Source organism: Mandrillus leucophaeus, unplaced genomic scaffold, assembly GCF_000951045.1.
Source record: "Mandrillus leucophaeus isolate KB7577 unplaced genomic scaffold, Mleu.le_1.0 Scaffold24, whole genome shotgun sequence".
Lineage (NCBI taxonomy): Eukaryota > Metazoa > Chordata > Mammalia > Primates > Cercopithecidae > Mandrillus > Mandrillus leucophaeus.
In genome coordinates this window covers 3389101-3417057 of record NW_012102476.1, presented here as the reverse complement: position 1 = coordinate 3417057, position 27957 = coordinate 3389101, and the positions used below count along the sequence as shown (strand labels likewise).

At 53.8% G+C, this 27957-nt stretch overlaps 3 protein-coding genes across 7 annotated transcripts; 1 reads left to right on the top strand and 2 right to left on the bottom strand.

Annotated features, from left to right (window-relative positions):
- Positions 1-1290: 1290 nt before the first annotated feature.
- Positions 1291-14581, bottom strand: RNF40 (ring finger protein 40, E3 ubiquitin protein ligase). Of its 4 annotated transcripts, none has more exons than XM_011982484.1 (20): positions 13846-14581; positions 13529-13731; positions 12931-13098; positions 12657-12798; positions 11818-12024; positions 11144-11265; positions 10879-11025; positions 10707-10781; positions 9925-10044; positions 9649-9828; positions 9331-9466; positions 8200-8321; positions 7685-8112; positions 7479-7596; positions 7228-7377; positions 6817-7029; positions 6615-6740; positions 4540-4680; positions 4324-4425; positions 1291-2570 (listed from the first exon to the last, which is right to left on the bottom strand). In XM_011982484.1, exons 2-20 carry the CDS (start codon positions 13658-13660, stop codon positions 2394-2396), a joined length of 3006 nt encoding a protein of 1001 aa, XP_011837874.1. In that variant the 5' UTR covers positions 13661-13731; positions 13846-14581; the 3' UTR covers positions 1291-2393. The 4 variants fall into 4 exon arrangements, with proteins under 4 accessions (XP_011837874.1, XP_011837876.1, XP_011837875.1 ...); XM_011982486.1 differs by having other exon boundaries at positions 4324-4422; XM_011982485.1 differs by having other exon boundaries at positions 13808-13914.
- Positions 13922-18653, top strand: LOC105541452 (chromosome unknown open reading frame, human C16orf93). Its single transcript, XM_011982489.1, has 9 exons — positions 13922-14654; positions 14972-15003; positions 15543-15608; positions 15763-15932; positions 16813-16883; positions 17081-17197; positions 17292-17361; positions 17438-17527; positions 18422-18653. The coding sequence occupies exons 1-9, from the start codon at positions 14445-14447 to the stop codon at positions 18598-18600; spliced, it is 1005 nt and encodes a 334-aa protein (XP_011837879.1). The 5' UTR covers positions 13922-14444; the 3' UTR covers positions 18601-18653.
- Positions 15031-27957, bottom strand: PHKG2 (phosphorylase kinase, gamma 2 (testis)). 2 transcript variants are annotated; one of them, XM_011982491.1, is made up of 10 exons: positions 27346-27719; positions 25260-25435; positions 24927-24981; positions 22781-22846; positions 22521-22684; positions 19800-19890; positions 19552-19705; positions 19357-19482; positions 19113-19268; positions 15031-16097 (listed from the first exon to the last, which is right to left on the bottom strand). In XM_011982491.1, the coding sequence occupies exons 1-10, from the start codon at positions 27438-27440 to the stop codon at positions 16056-16058; spliced, it is 1125 nt and encodes a 374-aa protein (XP_011837881.1). In that variant the 5' UTR covers positions 27441-27719; the 3' UTR covers positions 15031-16055. The 2 variants fall into 2 exon arrangements, with proteins under 2 accessions (XP_011837881.1, XP_011837880.1); XM_011982490.1 differs by lacking the exon at positions 15031-16097 and adding an exon at positions 27846-27957 and having other exon boundaries at positions 18717-19268; positions 27346-27458.

Below are 27957 nucleotides of genomic sequence, written 5' to 3'. Positions count from 1 at the left end.
TGGGAGACAGACTCCATCTCAAAAAGAAAAAAAAGGTTTGGTTCCTGCCACATCAGTGGTTGCTGCCCCACTGACATTCTGGTATCTTCACCCCATTCCCTCAGACTTGACCTTGAGAAAGTGGTTTGATGCCGACTTTTATTAGATATGAAGACCCAAGAGGAGAGTTTTGTCCCTCTGATAGGGAAACCGAATGGCCCTTAGAGCATATATCTAGGGAGACAATGAGGAGTTATTTGGCATTTATAAAGAGCCCAGGCGAAGGCGACTCCTGGAAGGGAACTGCGCTTAAGGAGGCCCTGGCTGACCTCCACCCGTGACCCGTGCGGCGCCCCTGAGACTGGCGCTGTACAGGGGAGCAGGTGGTCGCGTCTCTATGATGCAATATCCTGCGTTTCTCCCACCCTCGCACCGCTGCCCCAGGCCATCCACACTTCCTCGGCGGCCCGATGTGCTTCCCCGCTGCGGGCCGCGCTTCCACCAGCGTGCCCGCCGCCGCCGGCGGCCCTGCCCCGAGGTCACCATGGCCCGCGTCTCCGTCTCCAGTCCGTCCTGATCCAGCAGCGGCGGCCCCGCCCAAGCCCCGGGCGCCAGTGGAGCCCGAAGGCGGACAGAACCGCTAGTCCTCGCGAAGGCGCCACTGCTGAGAGACACGCAGCCCCTGCCGTGGCCATGGCCCTGTCGCCAGCGCCGGAAGCAACACCGCTTCGCACGAGCTCTGGCGCCCAGCCCCAGTCCCGCCTCGGTGAAGGATCCGTCCGGTGGGCCCGCAACGCGCTGAGACCAGGGGCGCCGCTCTGTACGCGGCGCACCACTCCCAAAGCCGATTGCAAAGGAGGAAGTCACCCCGCTGAGGTGTCCCGATCTGTGCGAGTGGTGTCGGGGTGAAGCCGCTGAGAAGTGGCCCGCAGGATCCAGTTCAAGCCGGCCTTTGGCCAGCGCAACCGGGAAACCAGCTCTCCCTCCAAGAACCTCCTCCTCACGTGCGAACCAGGAACTACACTTCCCAGGATGCAGCCCGAGGCGTCCCGGCATCCCCAGACCGATGACAGCCGGGGGCGTGGTCAGCCCGGGGTCCGTGGGAGCAAGACAGGCGGCTCCGCGGCCACCACCACCAGGCTCTCCCCTTCGGGCCCAGTCCGGGACCCCTGCCGGCCCTTAAGTCTGAGCACAGCCTCGCTGTTGTGATGGGCAGAAGCGGGGTCTCATATTGGCACAGGCCCCCTCCCAGGCTCACACCAAACCAGCAAAGTGCTGCTCAGCTGTTGTAACTAAAATCGGGGGACTACATTTGGGGTGCAAGGCCTGGCTACTCTGGCTGCAGGCCGAGGGTTGAGCGTTTATTCATCACAATTAACAGCCTATACAAGCATCTCTAGAGTAGAGACTGTGGGTCCAAACGGACCCCTGCAGCTCCAACCCTCTGGCCTCTCCAGGCGCTGCCCTCACAGCCCATGGAGCATGCCTGGGCAGGCAGACAGGACACAGGCTCAGTCACAGGGTGTCAGGGGAAGCTCTTCTAGCTGGAATGATTGGAAGTTGGCCCAGCAGCCGGGGCTGGTCTGTCCCTTCCCCTCCTGGGAAGTTCCACCTCCACTGTAGTTAAGGCCACCAGGATGAAAGCAGGGTTAGGTCCAGGGACCCAGTAGAGCCTTGGGATGCAAGAGGTGGGAGTAAATGGACTTGGGAGAGAAGTGGAGATTGGGAAGGGGCCCGATTAGAATAGAAACTGATGATGTTGGTTCAGCACCTGCAAGATGAGGAAGGTGACTGCAGCAACCTTACAGCTTCCCAAAGGAAGCAAGTGATGTCCCTGTCTGCCAGGAGGGTACCTCCTTCAGCCCTTGGCACAAGAGCCAGACCAAGGTGCCCAGGGAACTCCACAGGACAGAAGCCCTGCTGAGGTGAGGGGGATGGTGGGTGAAGGAAATTCTTCTTGGGGCTTGTAGCCCAGGCTCAAACAAGGAATAAGGACATGGCCCACAGGTCCCCATTTGTGAGCCAGTAGGCAGGGAGCGAGCCTTCTCTAGGGTAGGAGATCACAGCCTGGGGAATTTTCCTTAGGGCTAGGATGCATCCATGGAGACAGACAGGTTAGGGCCAGTTTCCAGGAAGCTCAGTCGAGTGCTCTGGGCTCCTCAGGCCTCTCAGGCAGACTTTTTCTGTAGGGCAGTGCCCCCTAGGCTGCAGCTCTGACCTTTAGGAAAGATGGAACGAAGCTTGGCTGATCCCATGCCCACTAGCACGCACCAGGGTCCCCAAACCAACTAAGTGGGCAGGGGCTAGGCCCATAGGGTCCGGAATGGAGGGTGGGGTCACTAGACCTGGGGTAGGGAGGGGCTGGGGGCACAGCCCCCAGGGTCCATGGTGTTCCAGAGTCCCGAGTTTCAGGTTCAGCTGATGTAGATACGATGGAAGTCGTGGGCACCAAAGGCCGCGTTGCACTTGGGGCACTTCCTCTGGCGGGCCTCATAGCGGCCCCGCACGCACTCGAAGCAGAAAACGTGGAAGCACTTGGTAAGGACTGCATCCTTCTTGCGGGTATTACAGCAGGGGCAGGTCAACCGCGCCTGGGCCAGGCAAAGGCATCAGCTTGGGAACAACTCTGACAGTGCCCAAGCCCCAAGCTGACAGCAGGAGTCCAAGCCAAGCCCACCACACAGGAGACTGCACCTCATCCTCCCATAACCCTGGAGATAGGGACGAGCACTCTATGAATGAGCAAACTGAGGCGCAGAGGCCAAGGTCTCAACACTAGAAATCAGCAGAGTCCGGATTAATCACTGGGCAGTGATGCCCATCATGTGTCCCCTCAAAAGGACAAGGACCCACAAGCCCAGCCTAGACTCTGCCTTGGGGCTTCATCTCCTGCCCCACTGGCCTTCTCTGGTAAAATCCCAATCTTGTCTACCTCTTCACCTGCACTTACAAAGTCACAGCTGGAATGGCAATGCAACTAGAAATCTGTTCTCTCTACCCTCAACTTGGCCCAGCCTCGGCACTGGCCAGAGACCCTGCTGTGAGTCCCTTCTTAGCCTGAGACCTCTCTTCTGCTACCAGGAGGGTCTCACCTCCAACTCCAGACATGGATTGACTCAACTCAGCATATCCCAAGAGTCCTCCTCCAGCCTGTTAAAATCCCAGCCCAGCCTGCTGCCTCAGCAGCCTCCCAGCCATCACTCCTGTCTCCCAGGACCCTACGCTCCAGCACTGAACAGGCTCCCAAGCCTGCCTTTACCCCGTGGCTGCCTCCAGCTGCCTCTGCCCTTCAAGGTTCAACTGCTTCTAAGGGGTGACCAAGTCATATGTGGCTGCCACCTCTGCCTCTACTGACATTCCCCAAGCCCATTCTCCAGCCCAGCCCTTCTGCCTTGAGTACCTTCCCAGCCTCCCAAGGGGTCCCACAGGCTCCTTCTCAGCATCCTTTGACACCATCCCATAGACCCTGCTCCCCTGCAGGTCTCCTAACCCCCTAAATGGTACTGGCCATCCACCTAGTTTCTCAAACCAGGAACCCAGGAGTCCTCCAAGTGTTCCCTTCCCCTCACTCCATGCATTCAATCCATCCCCGAATCCAAGCAATTCTGCCTCCGAAATGTCTCCTGAACCTATCTACTGTGGTTTCTGCCTCAGTGACTGCAACACCATTAACAATTTCCCTGCCTCCAGTCTACCTCTTCCAGCTCAAATCCAACAACGAATCCAACTACATCACTCTCCTGTTTAAAACCCTTTGAGGTCTCAACCTGGCGTACCACACCCTTCAGGAGGTGACACCACCCAACCTCTCCACATTGGCTCCTCCGATTACAACCTCCGGTGCCGTGCCCCCAGCAACCCCTCTGCTCAGGCCTCCACATCTGCTGTTCCCTTTGCCTACAGCCCCTCACCCTCATTCCTCACAGCCACTTCTGGCCTATTCTTCAGGTCTGCTGTGGTGACACTCACTCCAGAAAGCCTGCTGACCCCAGGGCCAGGGGAAGGGCCTCCCCTGAGTCCCCTCAGCCCCTCTGGCCTCTGCCATCACATTACACATCTGGGATGAGAGAATTACTTGGCTGCCTCCTCCTCTGTCAGTTTCAAGAGGTCAGACACCAGGGTCAGTTCCTAGTTTCCCAACCCATACCCAGCCAAGCACTGTGCCTGGCTCACGATGCATGTACAGCAAACACTCGGTCAGCATTTGACTCTGCAACCACTGTGCTGCCCCCTTTGTGCTGCCCTACATTACTTCCAGGGTCCCCAGACTCTCTACTACAGTCTCAGCAATCCTGTATCTACAATTCCCAGGTGGACAGGGCATAACTTGGCCCACAGCCCCACCTTATACTCCTTGATCTCCTCCTGGAGGATTTCGTCAGCATCTGCATAGACCTCCACCTTCCTCTGCTTTTCCAGCTTGCGCCGCAGCCGTGAGATGTCCTCCTGGGGTAGGAGAGGCCTGGCTAAGGGCAAGGGTCCTCACCCTTGAGCCATCTGCCCCCATGATAGGTCCGTGACCGTGGACCACCCTAGCCTGGCCCCTCACCCTGCACGCACCTGAGCCCTCTTGAGGTTGAAACTCTCTTTCTCACGAGCAGCCCGGCTCTCTGCCAGGCAGGGCTGGATCTCCCGCAGCCGAGTCTGCACGTGCTCCAGCTGCACCTTCAGGTCCTCGGCCAGCTGGGCGGCTTCTACAGCCTGAGTGGAGTGGAACAGGAAGGAGGCACTGGTATGAGCCTGGTGACAGGCATGTGGAGCCATGGCCCACCAATGCTTGTGTCCAGTGCCCCAGTGACACCTGCCCTGGAGCTACTCCTGCCTCCTGATCCCTGAGCCCTTCCCTCCTGTTCTCCCTCTCAAGTTCCTCCCCTGTGTGATGCTGTCTGGTTTTTGAGGCTTCACAAGGCTCTCCTCTTTGCTCCCCTCAACTTCCCCAACACACGCACAGCTCCCCGGGCCTCAGCTCAAGACTCACCTCCTGAGAGGCTCCCCTTTTTTCTTTGACAGCACCTCAGATTCCTGCATAAGGCATACTGTGACCTGCACTATTTTATTTGGGGGATTACTGGCCTGCTCTGCCTGCCAAGACCTGAAGTTACAGCTTTGACTGGAAGGCAGGGACCTTCTAGTTCCCACCGTCTCCACAGCAATCAGCACAAGGCCTAGTACACAGCAGGGGTGTAAAATATACTGTTTAAATGGGCTGGGCACAGAGGCTCACGCTTGTAATCCCAACACTTTGGGAAGCCGAGGCGGGCAAATCATGGGGTCAGGAGTTTGAGACCAGCCTGTCCAACACAGTGAAACCCTATCTCTACTAAAAATACAAAAATTAGCTGGGTGTGGTAGTAGGTGCCTGTAGTCCCAGCTACTCGGGACACTAAGGCAGAAGAATTGCTTGAACCTGGGAGGCAGAGGCTGCAGTGAGCTGAGACCAAGCCACTGTACTCCAGCCTGGGCAATAGAGCTAGACTCCGTCTAAAAAAACAAACCAAAAAAAAAAAAACCCACAAACACACTGCTTAAATCAATGAACTAACTGGAGAAGAAAATAGCTTCAGAGGAAATGGAAATCAATGTTAATCTTAAGCTTTTAGCCAAAGCTAGACATTTCTTATATTTAATATAACTATGTGACAGGGCACATCATCCCTAGTTTACAGTTCACCAGTGAGTGGTTAGAAGGTAGAGCCTGGAGTCAAGGAGGCTTGGACCCACATACCAGGGCCACTCCCTCTTGAGCATATCAGTCCACCTCCCTGAGCCTCAGTTTCCTTATTTATAAAATGAGGTTAAAAACCAAATTCGGCCAGGCGTGGGGGCTCACGCTGTAACCCCAGCACTTTGGGAGGCCAAGGTGGGCAGATCACAAGGTCAGGAGTTTGAGACCAGCCTGGCCAACATGGTGAAACCCCGTCTCTACTAAAAAAAAATACAAAAATTAGCCGGGCACGGTGGTGCGCACCTGTAATCCCAGCTACTTGGAAGGCTGAGGTGGGAGAATTGCTTGAACCTGGGAGGTGGAAGTTGCAGAGCCAAGATCGCAACACTGCACTCCAGCCTGGGCGACAGAACAAGACTCCATCTCAAAAAAAAAAAAAAAAAAAAAAATCCACCTTTTATTTTTTTCCTAGGGACAGAGTCTCATCCTTGTCACCCAGACTGCAGTGCAGTGGTGTGATCATAGCTCACTGCAGCCTCAACCTCCAAGTGATCCTCTCACCTGTCGGCCTGTCACTTGAGAAGCTGGGACTACAGGCACATACTACCACAATCAGCTAATTTAAAAATTTTTTTGTTGAGATGGGAGTCTCACTATGTTGCCCAGGCTGGTCTCCAACTCCTGGCCTCAAGCAAACCTCCCGCCTCTGTTTCCCAAAGTGTTGGGATTACAGGCGTGAGCCCCCAAACCCGTAAACACCACCTTGATAGGATTAATGAAACTGAAATGTGACCAAGCATGTCAAGCACTCAGCATGTGGCCTGGCGCATGTAAATGTTCAGGATGTGTGAGCTGTTCTGGGACAGCCTGGCTTCATCTTAGGCTATCGCGTCAGGTGCTCTGAGCAGAAAAGGAAGGTGAGGAGGTGAGCCAGCAGCCCAAGTTGTGTGTCCCCCTGGCCCAGCCTCACCTTCCGCTTGTTGAGCTCCAGGGCTTGGCTGCGCAGCGTCAGCTCCTTCTCCACACCCCCAAGGCTGCCCTGCAAGGCCCGCTCCTTCTCCTCCAGCTTCTGCACAGTCAGCAGCTGGGCATCCACCTAAGGACCAGAGGAAGACTCAGGGGCATGACCCCCGCCTCTCCAGCTCCACCCTATAAGCTGGGGGCAGCCATACCTGGGACTTGAGGCCAAGGACCTGCTCGCCCAACTCATCCTTCTCCTCCCGCAGCAGCTTGTGAATCTGATTGGCCTTGATCCGCTCTGACATCAGCTTAAAGTTGGCATCGTCCTTTTCCCGCAACTGCTGTAGCAGCCGCCCATTCTGTTCCTGCATGTCCTCAAAAGCCTGACCTGTCACATCCATCTCTGAGAGCAGAGCCTCCTCCTCCTGCAGCAAGTGGGAGGAGACAAGATGGAATGTGGGAAGTGGACAGGATGGCTGTGGGGGAACCATGGGAAAACACAGCAAAGCAAAGAACCACAGAGGGGACCCAGATCATCAAGGTGCTGCAGGCACTACAGGCACCCAACAGGGTTTGAAGGGATCTCTCTGCATTCAGAGGCGAGGGCAACACAGGGGCCGCACCTGCTTGGTGGCACCCAGCTTGCGCTGCAGGTGTTCTATCTGCTCCTCTGCCTGCCGAATGCGCCGCAGGGCATCCTCATCTGCGATCTTCTTGCTCTCCCTTCGATCCCTCTCCTCCAATTCCCGGATGCGGCTCCGCAGCTCATCAACCTACAGCACAGGGAAAAAGGAACTCTCTTGACACTGCTTCCTGCTGACCTAGGACTCTGTTCTGCCTTTCTGCATGTCCCACAAGCCCCAGCTGCCCTCACCTCGGCCTTGGCCTTGCGTTCTGCTGCCATGAGCTGCACCTTATCCCGCTGTTCCTTGGGTGCTGACTTGTACATATCCAGCAGCAGTTTCATCTCCTTCTGGCTCTCCTGGGCCTTCCTGGCAAGGAGGTACAGGAGGAAGTCTTGGTGAGTGGGACTGGAGGCCACCTGGCAGGGTCAGGAAGGAGACAGGAACACAGCCTTACTTGAGCTCTGCTCGGAGACCCTTGAGGAGTTCTGATTCCTTCCTCTTGGCTTCTTCCACCTTGGCCTTCTCCCGATCGGCCCTCGAGAGAGCGGAGGCTACAGGTGGAGGACCCAAGCCAGGACCTTCTCGTTCCCGAAGCTCCCGCTTGGGCCTGGCCTCGGGTTCTCGGCCCCGAGAGGAAGGGCCCTGGGCCCCAAGGGTTAAGCCCTGGACATCCTCTTCAGAGGGGACCAGCTCCTCCTTCTTCACTGAAGTGGTAGTAGTGGTGGTGCCAGGCACTGGAGCCATTTCCTTTCTGTTGTCGGGGGTACTGACAGAGCCTGGCCCACCCTCCTCTTTCCCTGGGGCTGGGGCACTGAGGCCAGAGTCCTCTGGGTGGCCCAGGTTGGGGGTGGAGTGGGTAGAGCCACTGGCCTGGGCCCGGAGCTGCAAAGGCAGAGAGGAAGAGGGATGAAGTCAGATGTTGTTCACTGGAGTCTAGCCAAAGCTTTTCCCAGGCAGGCCCCTTCTTACCTTGCCAATCTCAGCTTGTACTTCTCGAAGCTTCCGCTTGTATCGCTGGGCGTCCCCTTTTAGCTGGTGGTTGTGGTTTTGAAGACTACTAATCAAGTGGCGCATCTCACGGTTGATGGGCCCTGGAGGAGCACCAGGAATCAAGGGTGTCAGAACCAGTTCCTGGGTTAGGGTTCCAACCCCTCAGTGAGGGAAGAGGCTATGCCATCACTCCCACTGTGCAGGAGGGGAACACTGCAGCCTCAACTGAGCATGAACTCACCAAAGTAAACAATGCTGACTTCAAGGAAACTCACCCAAAAGTAACTTGACACTGCCTATTCATATGACTTTTGCTAATGTAGAACATGTTTTTTGTTTTTTTAAAATAGAAACAGTGTCTCACTTTGTTGCCCAGGGTGGTCTCAAATTCCTGGCCTCAAGTGATCCTCCCACCTTGGCCTCCCAAAGTGCTGGGATTACAGACATGAATCACCATGCCTGGCCTATGTTTTTTCTAATACATCCAATTCCCTTTAATAGAGAAGGTAACTGTAACATTCACAAAAATTAGTCAACTTTTTCTAGATTCTTAAACATCACCTTCCCAGTTGCATTTCCCTAGCCACCTATCCAAAATTGCAACACCGTTTCTCCTGATACTTCCTATCATCCTTTTCTGCTTTATTTTCCTTACTGTATTTGTCAGGAACTAACACATTTTCTACTTTTCTTCTACTAGTTCATCTTTCTCTAGTCTGTCTTCTATCAGAATGTTGCTCTACATGGCAGGAATTCTGTTTTGTTCACTGGCATAACCCCAAACCCTAGAACAGAGCCTGGCTCATAGGTGGCATCTGATAAATCTTTGTAACACAGGTATCTGAGAGAGAGAGACATCATCAGACCAGAAGACTGTGGACAGGGCTGACAGCTCAAACTCTGCATGTGCCTGCTCCATCAGCCATCCCAGCTGGCGTGACCCTCACTGTGCCTGGGAGCCAAGCAGTGCAGGCCCTGTTTTGCATAGGAAGCCCAGGCTCTGTGAAAAAAAAAGGCCTTAGCCTCTTGCATCTGGATAAGCAGCAGCCCCACACCAGGGCCCAGCACTCCCAGATAAGGCCCCACCTCCGCCCTATCCTCACCACATACCCGCCTGCTCGTTGGCCGCCAGATTCTGCTCAAACTCGATGCGCAGCATCTCGTACTCCTTGCGTACCTGGGCCAGCGTGTCCTCCAGCTGAATGACCTCTGTGCGCAGCTTCTTCTGCAGCCCCAGCTCGTCGCTCTGTGGATTGACATGTTAAGGACCCACACAGTCCCTCGGTCCCACCTCAGGATTCAGTATCTTAGGAAAAATCTATTCCCCAGGGACCCCTGGCTGGCACACAGGGCCTCTGAAGCCACCAACACCTCAACACTAAGGGTCTGGCCCTTAGCCCAGTCCCCACGCCTGTTCCAGAGCCATACCTCCATGTGCTCTATATGTCGCAGGTGGGAGTTTTTGGTGGCCAGCAGCAGGCCCCGAGCCTCGTCCAGCTGGGTCTTCACTTGCAGAGACTCGTTGTAGAGCAGTGAGAACTGGGCCTGCAGCATGCGGTACTCCCCTGTCTCCCGCACTACCTCCTCGGGAAGGCTCCGCAAGGCCACCTGGGGCAGGGATGCCCAAATGGGATCAGCAAGAGGATTCAGGCCTCAGTCCCTCCCTTACAGGCACAGGCCTTCTCAGCCCCTACGGCAGCCCACCTTGAGGCGCTCATTGGTCCGCACAGCCCCCTGAAGTTCAGCCTGCAGTTTCTCCAGCTCTGCCATGCGGCTGTTGGCCAATTCCTGGTTTTCCTCCAACTCTGCATTCAGCATCTCAAACTAAGGAGTGGGAGGCGGGGCCATGGGAGGCAGGGCCAGATATGGCAGCAGGCTTCCCTTACATCCCCAGCAAACACTCCAGCCCAAGCACTCCGTGCAGGGCAATGACCGATTCTGATGCCCCAAACCAAGTACTTTCCTAAGGGCTCCCAGACAAATGGGAGAAAATTCAATACTGCATGGTTGGTGTTGAGAACTAAGGCTCTTAACTGATGGGGAATCATGGAAGCATTCCAGGAAGGCCTAAAGTGCCAGTAAAGGGAAAAAGGGCACAGTGACCACCAGATGCCAACTGACTCCAACTCACTCCTCTCTCTCTCTTCTGTGCTTTATCTTTGTGGTACTCATAACACAACGATAGGCTATTTTACCGATTTCTTGTTTGTTACAACAAGTAGAACCTAAAGATATATTCTTTTATTTATTTCTTGTCTGGTCCATGAAAGTTTTAACCTCTATTTTGTTCTCCCCAATATGCCTAGTGCCTAGCACTAAGTGTTCAAAAATTTACTCAAAAAGTATATGAATGCATGAAAGAAAGAGCAACAGGAGTGACCAAGAAGGGCCTTGGAGATGGACGTTTGTCCTTCGTCTCGAGGGGAATTTCAAGAGTGCAACACAGAAGAGGTCATGAGAAGGGGTGGGAGGAAGACGCCGCTCACCTTCTGCATGCTGAGTGTGATCTGGCCCCCCTGGAAGCCTGAGGAGCTCCCAGACACATAGTAGCCAGAGTTCAGCTGTGGAGAGAAAACAGACAGGCAATGGAAGTGGAAGGGAGGAGCTAGGACCCAAGGGCCCAGCCTTGCCTCACCTGCCCCAGTACCCCTGCCCCACCTGCTCTAAGGCCTCTGCCAGGTGCTTATTGAGCTTTTGCTCTCGCTTCCGCAGCTTCTCAATGTCCCACTGCAAGTCCTCCACTGTTGTCTCCATCTCCAACACCTTGGTCTCTGCCGACGTCACTTTATCCTGGAGCTCGGAGTACTGGGAACAATGAGGGAGCAGATGCTTGGATGGGGGACTTGGTCCCTGAGGGCCCATCTAACCCAAATCCTGCCTGATTCTAATCCCACTCCCACTCCCAAAGTCCCTGGCTCCTCACCTCCAATGAGATGCGGTGGTGTTTCTCCTGCAGCTGGGTGGCCAAGTCCTGCAGTCGCCGGTTCTCACGGCCCAGCTCTCGGGTGCGTGCCCGAGCCACCTCACTGAGGGGCTCACTGTCCCCTGGGAAAGCAGGGCCCAGGTTAAGAGTCCAGCTCAGGGCAATGGGGCAAAGAACTAACTCATTCTGGAGTCTGCTATGTGCCCAGTGTGATCCCCCAGCTGTCTTGCCAATTTCTCATGACAAAGCTAGGAGTCTTTATCTCCACTGCACAGAGGAGGAAACCAGCTCAGAGAGGGGAGCCACTTTCCCAGCATGTCCAGGTGAGGGTGGCAGAACTGAGGTGGGAGAAGCCTGTCAACCTACAAGGCCTGAGCCCTTGAAGCTATGCCTTGTGGATCTGCAACCCACACTAAGTGCTCCAGAGGGGCCTCTGGACAGGAGGCTCTACCAGCATCAACAGCTCCTCCAACCCATCTCTCTAGCATTCAGTCCAGGAATCAAAGTTGGAACCCCCATCTACAGCCAACCTACCCCTCCCAAGAACATGGCTGATATATTCCTTGGGGAATTCTGGCCACCCTTGGACTTGGGCATTAGGGGAATTGGGAAGGGGTGCCATCAAGATGCAGGTAGGGATGGACCCCTCTTGGGTATGGGCACAAAGAACCCACCTCGGCTATACACTCGCTGACAGAGTTCCTCCACCCGGCGCTGTAGGCGGTCTGAGGCCTCTACCACATGAGACACAGCTGCCTTAGAGAACTCCATTCGACCTTGCAGCTCCAGCTCCACCTCCTCACTGCTGCTGGCACCCAGTGCCACCACAAAAGCCAAGGCCGGCTCACTGAGAGGGGGCCGCAGCTGCAATGGCAAGGGCTCTGGAAGGATTGGACAGACCCTCATGAGGATAATAGCAGCAGTTACCACCACTCTGTACTAAGTTCCAGACTAAGCCCTTCAATATTCATGGCTCACTTAATCAACACAACCTATAGTGCACTATTATCTCCATCCTGAAAGTGAGACAAATGAGGTTCAGGGAGGTAAAGTAATTTCCTCAAAGCTACAGAGTTGCGTATCACATCCTCAGGGATGCCTCCTGTACTTTCCCAATAAAAATTAGAATCTCACATACACACACGTGTGCACACACAATTATTCCCTTTCAGGAGCCCCAGTACTTTCTGCTTACTATGTTTGTAATTTCCTTCCTCATAGCAAATGCAACGAGCAAGTACCCATTTCTAGAAAGCGTCAAATACATAGTTAACACTCAACCGTAATACTGTTTTCAAACAAATGGGTGTCAAAACATGAATTGCTCTATAAACCAAGTTAGTCAGAGTCCAAAGCCTGTATTTTTGTGCACTGCACTTTACCACCCAAACATGAAATCCATTTCGTGGGGAGTAATAAGGCAGGCAATTCAGAGGCCCAACACCAAAGTCCCCTCCTCCCCAGGACTTTTCCCAGTACTGAAGCTCCCTAGATCCCAGAACTCTGGTCTCACCCCTCAGCTCTGATGTCCCCGGCTCTGGGAGAGGAGTCCCATCACATGTGGGCCCCTCCTGGGTCCCAGGTGCTTCAGGCGCTGAAGACAGCTCGCCCTGGCCCTCATGGCATCGGAGAAGGGCTTCCACAGTTTCATCCAGCTGGAAGGAGAAAGCATCAAAAATGTTATGAATCCCTTAGTGCTTTCCAACACTATACTCCTTTTCCAGCAGGGGAATCTGGGGATTGGCAGCTGAATCAAGGCCTGGTCTTGGAAAGCAGAAGGCATCCACCTGAGCCCAGTAGCGATTGACGATGAGGAGTGTGGCATCATCTGTGGCCTGCCGCTTCTCCAACTTCTCAATTCGTTCTCGGAGTTCATCTTCACAAGCCTGCCGTTGTTCCAGCCGCTCTGCCAGTTTTTTGTTCTTGAACTGTAGTACCTTCAGGTCCATCTCCTCCTACCAAAGGAAACAAAGGGGCCGACGAGAATATCAAGCAGAGCCCAGAAACCAATCACACAGCAAGAGAGGAGCAGAGCATCTGGAATGCATGGGAGATGGGGGTATTCCCACACTAACCGCTAACAGAATCTAAGGAGGCTCAGACAACCCACAGCGAAAGTGTCTTGGTTGTGAGGAGGCTCACGTTGTTTCTGCCTGTCCCCTTCTAACCCCTTAGTCTTTGACAAGACACACGCCCCCTGGGAACCTGTTTTCCTATCTGTAAAAGGAAGACAGGCGTCGTGTTCTCGGCTTCTTTCAACAGAGTATCCTGTAACGCGGACCTTGCTAAACTTGGGGAAGTGGGTGTAGGATTCTGGACAATTTGGCCAGAGAACAGAGGGAGGGCTCTGGGAAATTCTGAGGGTTAAGGCAAGAGCCCAAGAACCGTGGAAGAGATGCCTCCAAGACGAATGGGCTCGATGAGAGTGGTGGTGGTCTTCTCCTCACGACTCAGCTTCTTCTCCGGGGGCCCTGAGCCCCCGTCGCCGGCGGCGCGTTTGTTGCCTAGCCCAGACATGGCCGCGGCAGCTGGAGCGGCGCAGGGTCCCCTGAGGGGCGTCAGACGGGAGGAGGCGGTACTTCCGTCACCTGCAGAAGACAGAGAGCAGAGATGTGGGAACGGCTGGTGTTCCACAGCCCCAAACACCCTCCACCCCGCACACACCTGCTGGATCCCGTCCCCGCCGGCGCCAGAGCCCTCACCAGCAACAGGGTCAGCCTAGCGCCGCCATCTTGGATTTCACCAGACGTCACTAGACGTCACTGGCCCCCCAACGGTGCGCAGGGCGCAGGCGCCGGAGGCAGCCCCGGATGTGAGGAAACTTCTTTATCTTCTGCTTCTATTGGTTACGCTTGGTCCCGCCTCTCGGGTCCTCTGGCTTCTTCCCAAACACCTTCTCTTTCTCTCGGTGATTGGCCAAGAGGCAGTTCCCATAGTAACTGACACCAAGCTCCCACTTCCCCGCCTTGAGGACAGCGCCGGCCCTCGTATTAGCAACTTGGAAGAGAGGGAGCTCAGGTGGGCACTCGCAACTTCTTACGTATCTGCGCGTTCTCTTCGCACCCACTGGCGTGAGCTTGCGGTTCCGGCCTTCCTTCCTTCACAAGCCCCCTTGGCAACCGTCGCCGTTGAGACGGAGGGAGACGCCCCCACAGATTCGCTCCGCCGCGCCTCTTGGAGCGCAGATTGGCCGGAGCAAGGCGAGTGGGCCCGGCCTTGGTAGCCGCAGACCGAGCGCTGGCTGTCCTGGAACCGAGGCGGCGGGAGCCCGGGGCGCGCCGCGGCACGGAAGAGCGGCGAGATGCTCAACCGCAAGACCAGCCACTTTTTGGGAATGAGAGTGCAGTCGGAGCTTGAACATCTCTCCGAGCTGCGGCGGGAAGCGGGGAAGGATCGCATCTCAGTGCGTGGGTCGGCCGCGCGGACGCGAGCGAGTGTGCGGACCCAGTCGACGGCGGCGGCGGCGGCGGCGGCGAAAGCGGATGAAGACCCCGGAGCCAACTTGTTCCCGGTGAGGGCGGGACAGTCTGGTCCGCTCGTGAATATTTATAAACGGGCTCCCCCGCAGGCACCAATCGTCATTATGCTTACTAACGTTCGGGACGTCTCCCGCGCTGCCTGGGCGAGGAGAGGCAGGGGTGTGTGACCCTGGTGGTTATTGTGCTCGCATAGAGCACCTAGGGCCTCCTGAAGCCCGCCCTCGCCCGCGCCTCTCCTTCTTAGTCGTTGAGATGAGATGGCAAGTTACAGCGAGTTCTGGGGCCCGCTGCAGATTCGCGACGGCCAGGACACCACAGCTGCCTTCCCCAATTCGCTTTCTTTCCGCAGCCGCCGCTGCCCCGACCCCGGATCTGCATGTGGTGAGTGTGAAGAGACTTGGGGAAGAGTTACACTGAATATTTGCGTTCTTCCTTTATTGCCTCCCCAACAGTCCTGTCTGTGGCCAGGGCATCCCCATTTTTACAGATGAGGAGACTGAGGCCCAGAGATGCAATTACTCCAGGTGACTGGAAGCCAGCTTTCCAGCATCCCCAATCCAAAGAGGAGACAGTGTGAGAAAAAAAGAGCCAAAGACAGGATGTAAAGGGAGTCTCATGACCGCTATGGAGTATTGTACAGAGGGGGACACTGAGGGCCACGGGGGATTTGACCAAGGTCATACAAGGTAGTGGCAGAGCAGAAAAAAAGAATTCAAGTTTCCTAACCCTAGGCTTTAGAAATGGAGAGGCTCATAAGAGTTCATTTAGGCCCAGAGAGCTAACGATTTGCATAAACAGCAAGTTGGCAAAAGAGCCCAGCTTCACACCAGTGGCCCAACTCCCAGTCCCACGCACTAGCTGTCACAGCCCTGTCATGATAGGTAATGGCCACCAATACTCTTTTTCTTTTCCTATAACAGGAAGTACCTGGACATCCATTCCATGCACCAGCTGGAGAAGACTACCAGTGCTGAGGAGATGAGGCAGTAGGGACTGAGTGGGGGCGCGGGAAGAGCTCTTGGCAAAGGTCGAGGGGTCAGGTTGGGAAGACATGAGGAATGGCTGACTCCAAAGCATGTGGTGGGTTTAGGGTGATGAAAGGAGGCTCCAGTTGTCACTCACTACTCTCTCCCTCCCAAGGGTGTTGGCTGAGCTGCTGGAGCTAGGGTGTCCTGAGCAGAACCTGCGGGACGCCATCACCCTGGACCTCTTCTGCCACGCGCTCATCTTCTGCCGCCAGCAGGGCTTCTCACTGGAGCAGACTTCAGCAGCTTGTGCCCTGCTCCAGGATCTTCACAAGGCTTGTATTGGTGAGAGGGGGCAGCTACCAGGTTTGAGCCCCAGGGAGAAGAGGAACTGGGGCTGGCACAAGTGACCATGGGAAGCAGAAGCAGGGGATTTCTGCCTGGAATATGTCATTATTAATAGCATTATCACACATAAGCCATCACCTTTCCAATCCACTGCTTCCTTATCTAGAAATTAAGGATACAGGCCAGGCATGGTGGCTCACGCCTGTAATCCCAGTACTTTGGGAGGCCGAGGCAGGCGGATCACAAGGTTAGGAGTTCGAGACCATCCTGCCTAATACAGTGAAACCCTGTCTCTACTAAAAATACAAAAATTAGCTGGGTGTGGTGGCGGGCGCCTGTAGTCCCAGCTACTCGGGAGGCTGAGGCAGGAGAATGGCTTGAACCCGGGAGGTGGAGCTTGCAGTGAGCCGAGATCGCGCCACTGCACTCTAGCCTGGGCGACAGAGCGTGACTCTATCTCAAAAAAAAAAAAAAAAAGAGAGAGAGAGAGAGAGATTAATGATACAGCACATTTTACAGGACTGTTCTGAGAAATAATATATGCAAATATATGCATAGTGCACAATAAAACCTGCTTTAGAATATTTAATAGCTCATGCTTCAGAATGTTTAATAGCTGAAATGAGCTATTTCTTGGTTTATTGTGTCACTTCTCCTAGAATATAAGCTTCGTAAGAACAGGACCTTGTCTGTCTTGAGTGCCTAAAACAGTGGGCATATAGTGGGTATTCAATATTTGTTACATGAGTTAAGGAAACAAGCCAGGGCTGAAACCCAGATCTGCCTCTGAAGCTCATGGTCATAAACAGCTATTGAGTGAAGTGAATGAATGGATATGAGAGAGGGCCTCACTGCCGCATCTTGCTTTCCCTACCAGCAACCCCCTTGGGCAACGTGGAGGAGTGCTACCACTACTTCACCAGCGTTCTTTTTTGCCACGGAGTCAGGGTCAGTTCCCCTGGAACATTCTGGAACCTTTACCCATCCCCAGACAAGGTCTAGCCCAGTTTCTCTCACATTCATCACCCTTATCTTCCTGTGAAGACCCCAGTGGGCTCTCCTTGCTCCTAGATTGCTAGGCTTTTGGAGGCAAAGCCAGGGCTCCAGGAGGTAGTCAGGGTTCTAATTCCCAGTCACCACCACAGCGGCCTCCTTTCAGCATCGACCTCTTCAAAGAGGAACAACTGCTGGCCCTGGAAGACTACGTGGTCAACACTTACTTCCGCCACTTCAAACTCTATAAATACGTCTTCACACCCCAGGTAGGGGGTGGTGGACCATGAGGAGCCATCCTCAACTCCCCATCCCCTCAGCGCAGGTGCCCTCTTTTCAGCCTCCCTCTTCTTTGCTTCTCAGGTGCGGCTGGATCTGTCTTTGACTTACATGGGGCTACAGTCACCCAAACTGTGGCCAGAGAGTGAGACGGGTAAGGGAGAATGCCAGGGCAGGGCTGGGCTGGGCCAGGCCTGGGGCCACAGTCTCTTCCTGCTTCTGGTTTGCAGAGAAAGAAGAAAGCAAGGAGGTGGAGGAGCAGGCAGTTACGCCGCAGGAAGAGGAACTAGAGACAGTGGCCCCGCCAGAGCCGGAGCCAAGTGAGGATCTGGAGGGGGGGCAGGCTGCCCTGTCCCTCTGAGCAGGTGTAGAATGAAGGGTTTGGATCACATCAGGACTTCAGACTTTTTGTTTTTAGTCATAGAGTCCTTTCTCTAACTGATCCCTTATGCAGAAGTCCAAGATGACAGATAAAAGCATAGCTGTAGGCCCGGTGTGGTGGCTTATGCCTGTAATCCCAACACAATCTGAGGCGGGTGGATTGCCTGAGCTCAGGAGTTTGCGACCAGCCTGGGCAACACTGTGAAACCCCGTATCTACTAAAATACAAAAAATAGTCAGGCATGGTGGTGCGCTCCTGTAGTCCCAGCTACTTGGGAGGCTGAGGCAGGAGAATTGCATGAACCTAGGAGGCGGAGATTGCAGTGAGCCGAGATCTCACCGCTGCACTCCAGCCTGGGCCACAGAGCGAGACTCTGTCTCAAAACAAACAAAAAAATGCACAGCTGAGGTGGCTCCAGAGAAATGATCATTAGAAAGCCAATGACAGTAACAGCCAGCACATACTTGGCAATAGGTGTGCAGTGCATGCCCTGCTCTAAGCATTTTATATAAATTAACTCATTTAATCTTCCCTCAATCCTATGTGCTAGGTACCACTATTCACATTTCACACAAGGAAACTGAGGCACGGATAGGTTAAATAACCTGCCTAAGGTCACACAGCTACTGAGTAGGGATCAGAATTTGAATCTGCAAAGTCCAGCATAGCCACCCTACCCAACTACCTTTCATACAAGGGCTGGCTGACATTTCCTAAAGGGAAACAACATTGCCACCTGTATATCCCCCAGGGGAAATTTGGGGGCTGTGTTTGCCCAGCTAGGGACCATCCCCATTGCCAGACAGCATCTCTCCTCACCCTGCCCCTTCAGGCCACGTCCACATCCTCCGAGCCTACATCAAGACCCAAATGAACAAGGAGCTGGAGGAGCTCCAGCGGCTGGTGGAAGAGCAGCTCAAGGTCAGCGAGGAAAGGCTCAGCAGCAAGTTGACTGCACTAGAGCGGCCCTTCCAGCTACCTCCGGGTAAAGGCAAGAGCAAGACCAAGTGACCCCCAGCATTTTCCCCAATAAAGGTCTGGGCCAGAATGGCCCCATCCCTGCACCCTGGTGAGTATCTTCTGGGCTTTCCTGCCCAAGCCAGACAGCAGACACAGGACACCCGCTCTCCCTGGTGTGTAGTGGGTTTTATTTCATATGCAGCGCAGGCAGCACTGACTGGGCCAGGCGTGGCGTTCAGAGTGGCTCCCTTCCACCCCAGCTCTGATCTCAGAGCCCTGGCTGGTGGGAAGACAGGTACCAGGCTGGTCTTTAAGAGGGTAGCAGGATCAGTGGTAGGCCTGAGGCTAGAGCCCAGAGGAGCTGGAATGATCAAAGCCCTTCTTCTGGAGAGTTCTGCTTCCTGGGAATCCCTGGGGTTGAGGTCCTAGCCCAGTACCAGCACGGCCTCATCCTCAGTTATAGCAGCAGAGTCTCCCTCCTCTTCAGGGCCCATGATGGGAAAAGGCCCAGGGGGCCGGTGCTGAAAGAGAGCTGCCCGGTTCTGCTGCTCCCCTTTCTTCACCCAGTGCCCATAGAGCCGGAAGGCACAGTTGTCGATGAGGCGCCGCACTGACCGCAGCGCATAAGGGTCCCTCAACAGTGCGTTCTTAGTCAGTGGCCGTACACGATGGGTGCTTAGGGCCACTCGTCCAGCAGCCAGCACTGTCCACACTGCCACCTAGGAAGGGGGGCAGGGTGAGCTCTAGTGCAGGGGAAAGATCACGGGACAGAGGAATGGGCCCAGACCCTGACACTCTCAGGCTTACCCGGAACCGCTGACGGGGGGTGAGGTTCCAGGATTGGCTGCCTTCACAACGCTCAAAGAAGGGGTGCTGTAGGGCCTGCTCAGCTGTCAGGCGTGCTTCAGGATCCACCTGCAGCAGCCTGGAAATCTAGGAGAGACCCAGAGCATGAGGGGCAGCTCTTGGGCCTCCCCTACTGTCCTCTCAGCCCCAGCTCACCAAGTCTTTGACAGTGCTGGAACAGTCGTCCCACTCAGGGGAACTGAACTGGTACTGGCCCTCCATGATCATGCGTAACATCAGGATCTGCCGCCGGTGCCAGAAGGGTGGCGAGCCAGCTAGGAGTGTGAACAAGATCACCCCACAGGCCCAGCTGGGAAAGAGACTGGAGTCAGGCGGGACTGGGTGACAGGCAGACCCGGCAAAGGACAGCAAGCACAGGAGGGAGAGGGAGACCAGGAACTCACAGGTCGACCTCCTTGCCGTAGCCTGGGTGAGTTTCATCCATGGAGCATTTAAGGATCTCTGGCGCTAGATACCCTGGGGTCCCACACAACTCTGGGGAGAGAGGACCAAGATTGAGGGGATGCCACCAGCCCCTCCAGGGCCCCTAGCACTGGATCTCTGCTGAAGCCTCCTCAACGCCACCAGGACTACCAGTGTTCCCATCCTCCTCCTGCCTGCCTTCTGCCAAGTCTCCGCTGAGGCACTATCCCTGCTCAACAGTTCAGATACCCATCATGGCTCCTGGTGGTCTTCCTAGGAAAACCTGGGTTTTGGATTTATTTCAAGGTCCTTGTTCCACCATATCATTTGCCTCCTCCAACCCTACCTACCCACTATCCAAGTCAACCTATCTACTCCTCACAACTTGTTACCTTAGTTTTATATATATCATAAAGCATATGGAAAGATTATGTATTTTTACATACATCACAATACATATGTAAAAAAAATTTTCTGCATTCCTATCTGCCCAAACCTTTCTCCTCCTATAACCTCCAACCATCACTCAACCCAAGGGGAACAAGCGGAGATATGGAATTTCTTTTGTTTCTTTTTTTTTTTTTGGAGATGGGAGTCTTGCCCTGTCGCCTAGTCTGGTGTACAATGGCATGATCTCAGCTCAATGCAACCTCCGCCTCCCAAGTTCAAGCGATTCTCCTGTCTCAGTCTCCTGAGTAGCTGGGATTACAGGTGCGTGCCACCACACCTGGCTAATTTTTTGTCTTTTTAGTAGAGACGGGGTTTCACCATGTTGGCCAGACTGGTCTTGAACTCTTGACCTCGTGATCCACCCGCCTCGGGCTCTCAAAGTGTTGGGATTACAGGTGTGAGCCACTGCACCCTGTGAGCTATGGGATTTCTTAAAGCACATAGTGGGTAAGTCCCTTGTTTAAAACCCTTCCCTGATTCCACATCATGACACATGATCAAATCTACAGTTCTAAAGCCCAGAGCCCTCCAAAACTTTATGCAAGTCTGTATTTTTATATTTATTTATTTTTAGAGACAGGGTCACTATGTCACACAGGCTGGAGTGTGGTGGCACTATCACAGCTCATTGCAGCCTTGGGCTCCTAGGCTCAAGTGATCCTCCTCCTTCAGTCTCCCAAGTAGCTGAGGTGACAGATGCGTGCCACCATGCTTGGCTCAAGTTTGTATTTTTAGTTTTTTTCCACCACTCGGGCACCAATTCTTCCAGTAATTTCTGAACTGTGTTCCATGGCACACTTCCAGGAGATTTTAACAGCCCCGAATTGAAACTGACTTTCTTGGGAAATTCATTCCTATACCAAGTATTTATTGAATGCCAGTGGCATTGATTTGCCAAGTGGCAAATGAGATGTGTCCTTAGCGAGCTCACTGTCTACCTGAAGGCAAGCGGGAAGTAACAATAGAGTAAGAGGTGTTGTAAATGAAGAAGATAGGAGAACAAAAAGCAAAGGGACCTAAGCTGCCCTGGAGGTGTAAAGTGAAACTTGAATTACCCAAGCCAAGAAGAGGATGCAGTGGGCAGAGGCAAAGATGATTCCAGAAAGGGGAAAAGTACATGTGGAAGCCCAAAGGGTTTTAAAGCACAACATCCACCAGACATGTAAGCCCACAGGTTAAGAGTATGAAATTTGAAGTCAGACTGTCCAAGTTCAGTCCTGGCATTAGGACCCTGGAGAAGTCATCTCACCTCTTTGAACCCTTCTGTAAAAACAGAGACACAAATACTATCTGTCACACAGGGCTGTGGAGAGGATTTAGGGGAATAAGCCATATAAAGATTGGTGCCGGACAGGCACAGTGCTCATGCCTGTAATCCCAGCACTTTGGGAGGCCAGGGTGGGAGGATCACTTGAGGTCAGGAGTTCGAGACCAGCCTGGCCAACATTGTGAAACTCCATTTCTACTAAAAATACAAAAATGAGCCGGGCATGGTGGTGGGCACCTGTAATCCCAACTACTCAGGAGGCTGAGGCAGAATAGCTTGAACTCAGGAGGTGGAGATTGCGGTGAGCGAAGATCATGCTGCTGCACCCCAGCCTGGGTGACAGAGCAAGACTCTGTCTCAAAAAAGAAAAAAAAAAGACTGATACCTGCCTCATAGGTGAATGCCCAGTAAACGGTAGCTTTTCATAAGTCTAGTGCAAAGCCATTGAGGGAGAGAGTCAGTGGCAGACTAAAGGCTCTGAAGAATCCCACAGGTGAATTTTATTTGAAGTTTCCCATTTGCAGTAGAAATATTACTGTCCCGACAAACGTATTCACATCAGGTGAACCTGAGGCCTAGGGCCCAGGTGGGAAGTGCAGTCTGGACACATCACATCAGACTCCCGTGGTCCTGCACTCCAGACCCCAAACATGTGGCTGAGCATGACTCTGCCCTGCTCCCTTTTTTTACCTCTTCTGTGGGGCTCAGGCTGAATTGGGGTTCCTTCCTCCGGGCTCCCCTGGCATGGCCCTCTGCCTACCGTGCACCACTGTCTGTCAGCCCACTTGTCTGTCTCCATTCTCCCCAGGTCAGAATGCCTACTCTGAGGTAAACACAGGTTTTGCGCCCACAGGGTAATTGGCAAGTACCCAATGACTTCTCCCTTTTTCTTGGCACCAGGAACTTGGTACTCAGACCCAGCCAACCAATCTCATCAGGCCTAGGTCTCCCCTCCCAAGCCTATAAGGGCACTAGATCCCCTCACCTCGAAGCTTCTCGCCAGGTTCCAAGTGGCAGGAGAACCCGAAATCTGAAAGTCGGATCTGCATATTGTCATCTAGGAGAATATTCTCGGGCTTCAGATCTCGATGCACAATGTTGTTGGCATGGAGAAAGCTCACTGCTTCCAGCAGAGACCGCATGATGGACCTGAGGGAAGGGAAGGCGGGTGCAGTCTCCTCCTTGGCTCCTCCCTGCCCTGTCCCACCCCCTGCTCACCCCTGGGGCTGCAGGCTCAACCCTTACCTGGTTTCCTTTTCTGAGAGGGCTACCTTCTCTGTGAGATAGTCAAACAGCTCTCCCTTCCGCATCCTAAGGGAAGGAGGGGCATAGGAGGCAGCTGCACCCCACATTGGGGGTTGAGAAAACAGACCAGTGCTCATACAAAATATCATGGAAGAGGCCACTAAAGATAGATTCCTCTGCGGACAAACCAAAGGGTCTAGAGACACAGCACTCCAGCAAGGCAGTTTGGCCTGGTGTGTTGGCAGCTGAAATACCTGCATTATGCCATGATGGCAATTATAGCAAAAATAAGAGACTTCTTGTGGCAATATAATTTATAGGAGTTTCTTGTTGTTTGAGAATAACTATGCCTGAAAAAGGCCTCTCAAAGTGAATCTATAAAGAAAATGGACCAAAATTTCAGTTTTTTTGTGGCACAAAGGTTGAATAGGACCTGATTTTGAAATTTTGTCTTTAAAAGCTGAGGTTATGATTATGTGTCAATTAAAAATAATACTTTCAAAATTGAGTTATACTTGCAACTCTGCATCAGTCCTCAAAGTAACTTATCAGGTACTGTTTTGAGGAGTGTAGTCACTCTGCACAGCTGGAGGATGGCATAATAGACATCCTTACGTCCCCTCTGACTTTTGCAGAGGGCTATTTCTGTAAAAATATGGAAGCCTTCATGAATTTTTTCCAAGGGCCTCTCTTAAATCTTTGGAATTCAAATCATTCTCTTTTGAAATACCTTTGCAATTTGTTTACATTATACCATGTAACATCTGACATTCAGATTCTGACCAGAAAAAGAACAGATGGGCAGAGACAGACACCAGAGTAGTTAGTGTGTTAAGCAGCACGAGAGGCTGATGAGCAAGGATCTATTTTCTTTTTCTTTTTCTTTTTTTTGAGACGGAGTCTCGCTCTGTCGCCCAGGCTGGAGTGCGGTGGCGCGATCTCTGCTCACTGCAAGCTCCGCGTCCCAGGTTCGCGCCATTCTCCTGCCTCAGCCTCCCGAGTAGCTAGGACTACAGGTGCCTGCTACCACTCCCAGCTAACTAATTTTTGTATTTTTAGTAGAGATGGGGTTTCACCATGTTGGCCAGGCTGGTCTTGAACTCCTGACCTCAGGTGATCCACCCACCTCAGCCTCCCAAAATGCTAGGATTACAGGCATGAGCCACCACGCCTGGGTGGTCACTATTACTTTTAAAGAATTTGCCTTAATGATGGCACCGAGGGAGAAGGCCAGAGCCATGGGCTAGCAGGCAGGCCCAGGTGATAGAGAGCCCCAGCTGGAGCAGGAAGGTGTGAGCAGGGTGGGTCCAGCCCACTGAGCAGCAAATGCTGGGCCATACATGGAGGTGGGGAGGAGGCTTCTCAGATGGTGGCAGGGAGATACTCACAGGTCAAACACCAGGAACATGAAGCTAGAAGACTCGTAGGAATCGATGAGGGTGACTAGGGAGAGAGGAAGAGAGGCAGAGAGACAGAGATGGAAAAGAGTGGATACACATTGATGGGGCTTGGTCACCCTGGGACAGCAGCGGGCTGTTACTAGGAAGCGGATCATGAGGTCAGGAGATAGAGACCATTCTGGCTAACATGGTGAAACCCCGTCTCTACTAAAAAAATACAAAAATGAGCCGGGTGTGGTGGCAGGTGCCTATAGTCCCAGTTACTCGGGAGGCTGACACAGGAGAATCGCAATAGCATGATCTCGGCTCACTGCAGCCTCTGCTTCTCAGGTTCAAGCGATTCTCCTGCCTCAGCCTCCCGAGTAGATGGGCTTACAGGCGTGCACCACCACACCTGGCTAATTTTTGTATTTTTAGTAGAGATGGGGTTTCACCATGTTGGCCAGGCTGGTCTTGAACTCCTGACCTCAGGTGATCCACCCACCTCAGCCTCCCAAAATGCTAGGATTACAGGCATGAGCCACCACGCCTGGGTGGTCACTATTACTTTTAAAGAATTTGCCTTAATGATGGCACCGAGGGAGAAGGCCAGAGCCATGGGCTAGCAGGCAGGCCCAGGTGATAGAGAGCCCCAGCTGGAGCAGGAAGGTGTGAGCAGGGTGGGTCCAGCCCACTGAGCAGCAAATGCTGGGCCATACATGGAGGTGGGGAGGAGGCTTCTCAGATGGTGGCAGGGAGATACTCACAGGTCAAACACCAGGAACATGAAGCTAGAAGACTCGTAGGAATCGATGAGGGTGACTAGGGAGAGAGGAAGAGAGGCAGAGAGACAGAGATGGAAAAGAGTGGATACACATTGATGGGGCTTGGTCACCCTGGGACAGCAGCGGGCTGTTACTAGGAAGAAAGGAGAACCAGAGGAGGCAGTGGGGGCCCAATGGATGACCACTCTTTAGTGGAATGAAGCCAGGAGGAAGGGAGGAGAGGCGTGGAGGCAATGTTGGGGGAAGTGGGCTGTGGGGAGGGTCAGCAAGAGGTGGGGGGTCGTCTGCTAACAGGAGCAAGGAAGACAGCCTCACTGATGTGGGGGTGGCCGGCGACCTGGCGAAGGATGTGTGTTTCTCGCCGTGTGGCTTCCCGCACCTCCTCCAGCTGCTCAGGACTCAGTCGCTCAGCTGTCACTTCCATAATCTTCACGGCAAACTCGTGGCCAGTAGCTCGATGAACACAACGGCGGACCACAGAGCTCACTCCTCTGCGAGAGCCAGAAAATAGCACAAGTCAGGGCATCTGTGCTCACATTTCTGCACAGGCTGGGGCTTCAGCATCCTCATGCCCGCTGTGCCAGACCATGAAGACCCATCTGGATCACAGGGCAACAAGCTTAGGAGCTCACCCTGGCTTCACAGCAGCCTCAGGAACCTGGGTACCCAGCAAGGCACAACACAAAGCTCACAGGGAAGGCAGGTAGGGCCTGGCTTCAAATCCAGGCTCTGCCACTTCCTCCATGGGAAAGCCTAGGCAAGTCCTTCCCACACTGAGCCTCAGCACCTGCTCCTTGAAGGAAGGGGGAAGAAAGATTTAAGTCTCCCTCCATATTCCACTTGCACTTCCCTGATTACCCCATCCAAATCCCAAAGTTCCCTCAAGTGTAGGAAACTCCAAATAAATATGAAGCTATTGACTAGAAGACCAAAGCTGAAAATCAGACCTTAGAGTAGACCCCAGATTTGCTACCAATTAACCTAAGTGGTCCCCTGACATAAGGTCCTTGGGCTTCAGCTCCTGCAACTGTGAAATGTGGCCAACAGCATCCTGAAGGGATGTTGAAGGGCATTCATGAGGCACACACAAAGTCCTAGATAAGGATTTCCTTGCTCAAGCTATCACCAACTCCATATGACCCTACACATTCCTGAGACTAAGGAGCAAATCCCTCCAGGATCAGGCCTCAAATTCCATTTCTTATGCTGGTTCCCTCGCTGCCCTTCACAGAGCCTTACTACTATGCTCTGTGGGGCCTCCTGGCCTCACATAACTCACTTGGGAATTCGGTCACCCACATCTAGTTAAATCAAGGGATGTAAACTATTGATCCATAGGCCAAACACAGCCCTCCGATGTGGTACCTTTTGGCCAGTGCAATTTTTTTTTTTTTTTTAAACAAATCTGAATTCACACATCATAGGTGGGACATGAATCCTCCACCTTACACAACACTTCCTACTCTGTTACTCTTGGCCACGTCATGGTTTTAATTTCCCGCGCAACCACTAAGGGCATCTGAGTTTGCGGCCATGTTTTAATTATGACCCAGCTTTAACGAGCCTCTTTGAGAATCTGATGAAAGTTGTAGACATCTACCACACGCATACATTTTTATGATTTTAAAGACCCCCCCTGAACTCCTACTCATACCTCAAGACCCAGCCCAAAGGTGACTCCTGGGAAACTGTGTTTTTCTGGAATCCCATAACACTTGATACAGACCTCTACCTATCTAGCCTCATGCCTTTTTAACGTTCACTTCAGGTGGAGTACCTCAAGGGCATAGGTATCTTTTCTACCCTCCCCGTGTTGAGCTTTGTGTCTGGCACAGTAGGTGCGTCAACCATCCGTGTGTGTTGAAGGCATAAATGAATGAATCCGTGAAACATGGGGTTGACCCACGGTAACAGTCTAGTCACCAGGTGTTCTCCACTTACCACTGATTCTTCCCATTTAGAACTATTCAGTCATCCGGGCGCGGTGGCTCACACCTGTAATCCTAGCACTTTGGGAGGCTGAGGCTGGCAGATCACGAGTTCAGGAGTTCAAGACCAGCCTGGCCAATATGGTGAAACCTCCGCCTCTACTAAAAATACAAATTAGCCGGTGTGGTGCCGCACGCCTGTAATAGCAGCTACTAGGGAGGCTGAGGCAGGAGAATCACTTGAAGCCGGGAGGCAGAGGTTGCAGTGAGCCGAGATCTCGCCACTGCACTCCGGCCTGGGCCACAGAGCGACACTCCGTTTCAAAAAAAAAAACTATCCAGTCCTCTCCTGAAAACCTTGACACAAACACACACACACACACACCCCCCCCTACCTCTCCAGCCCTCAAACGGAAGCGGGACTGCTGGGGCCCGACCTCTCTGGACCTCCGTTTCCCTGGCCGCGGTCTCACCTGCCGATGACGTCCTTAGGGTCGTACTTCTGGTAAAACTCCTTGGCGGCGGCCCAGTCGGGCAGCTCATCCTCCGGCCCCACGTCCAGCGTCATCCTGAAGGAGGCGGGGGCCTGCGCGGAGGAGGAGGGCAGTGAGGGCAGGGAAGCCCACAGGCTCTGAGACGACCCGCATCGCGGCTCCCGGGGGCGCAGCCCTTGCGGCTGGGGCGCCAGGGTCCTGGGGAGTGGGGGGAGGGGGTAGGGGAAGGACCCGGACTGGGGAGACCCCGCAGAAGAGCCTGGGGGCGGGAGGATGGCAGGGCAGGAAAGGGAGTGGGGAGAGGTGCCCAGGAAGCTGGGGGAAGGGGCGCAAGGGCAGGCGGCTGTTGCCGCGCAGGCGCATTCGGGCGGGCGCAGGAAGGGGACGGGGGTCTAGCGCAGGCTCACCCGCTGGGGCAGGCAGAGGAGCCAGGGTCGACGCGACCTGCGCTGTCGCCGGGTTCGCCTGCAGTCACTCACCTTAACCTCGGGCAGCAGGCGACGACCCAAGGCTCCGCCTCGATCCTGCCCGCCAATGGCCAGCGCCGCCCGAAGACTGAGGCTCAGAAGCTCTTCCGATTGGAAACCGGCC

Excerpts from the sequence above, each read along its gene's own strand:
- LOC105541452 (XM_011982489.1), top strand. The coding sequence starts at position 14,445 with ATGCTCAACCGCAAGACCAGCCACTTTTTGGGAATGAGAGTGCAGTCG. Across the intron at positions 15,609-15,762 it reads AGTGCTGAGGAGATGAGGCA|GGTGTTGGCTGAGCTGCTGG; the intron begins GTAGGGACTGAG and ends CTCCCTCCCAAG. Across the intron at positions 17,528-18,421 it reads CCCGCCAGAGCCGGAGCCAA|GCCACGTCCACATCCTCCGA; the intron begins GTGAGGATCTGG and ends CTGCCCCTTCAG.
- RNF40 (XM_011982484.1), bottom strand. The coding sequence starts at position 13,660 with ATGTCTGGGCTAGGCAACAAACGCGCCGCCGGCGACGGGGGCTCAGGG. Across the intron at positions 11,266-11,817 it reads TCAGCGAGTGTATAGCCGAG|GGGACAGTGAGCCCCTCAGT; the intron begins GTGGGTTCTTTG and ends CTGCTTTCCCAG. Across the intron at positions 6,741-6,816 it reads TCCTTGGCCTCAAGTCCCAG|GTGGATGCCCAGCTGCTGAC; the intron begins GTATGGCTGCCC and ends TCTGGTCCTTAG.
- PHKG2 (XM_011982490.1), bottom strand. The coding sequence starts at position 27,440 with ATGACGCTGGACGTGGGGCCGGAGGATGAGCTGCCCGACTGGGCCGCC. Across the intron at positions 25,436-27,345 it reads CCTAAGGACGTCATCGGCAG|AGGAGTGAGCTCTGTGGTCC; the intron begins GTGAGACCGCGG and ends TGGCTCTCGCAG. Across the intron at positions 19,706-19,799 it reads TACGGCAAGGAGGTCGACCT|CTGGGCCTGTGGGGTGATCT; the intron begins GTGAGTTCCTGG and ends TCTCTTTCCCAG.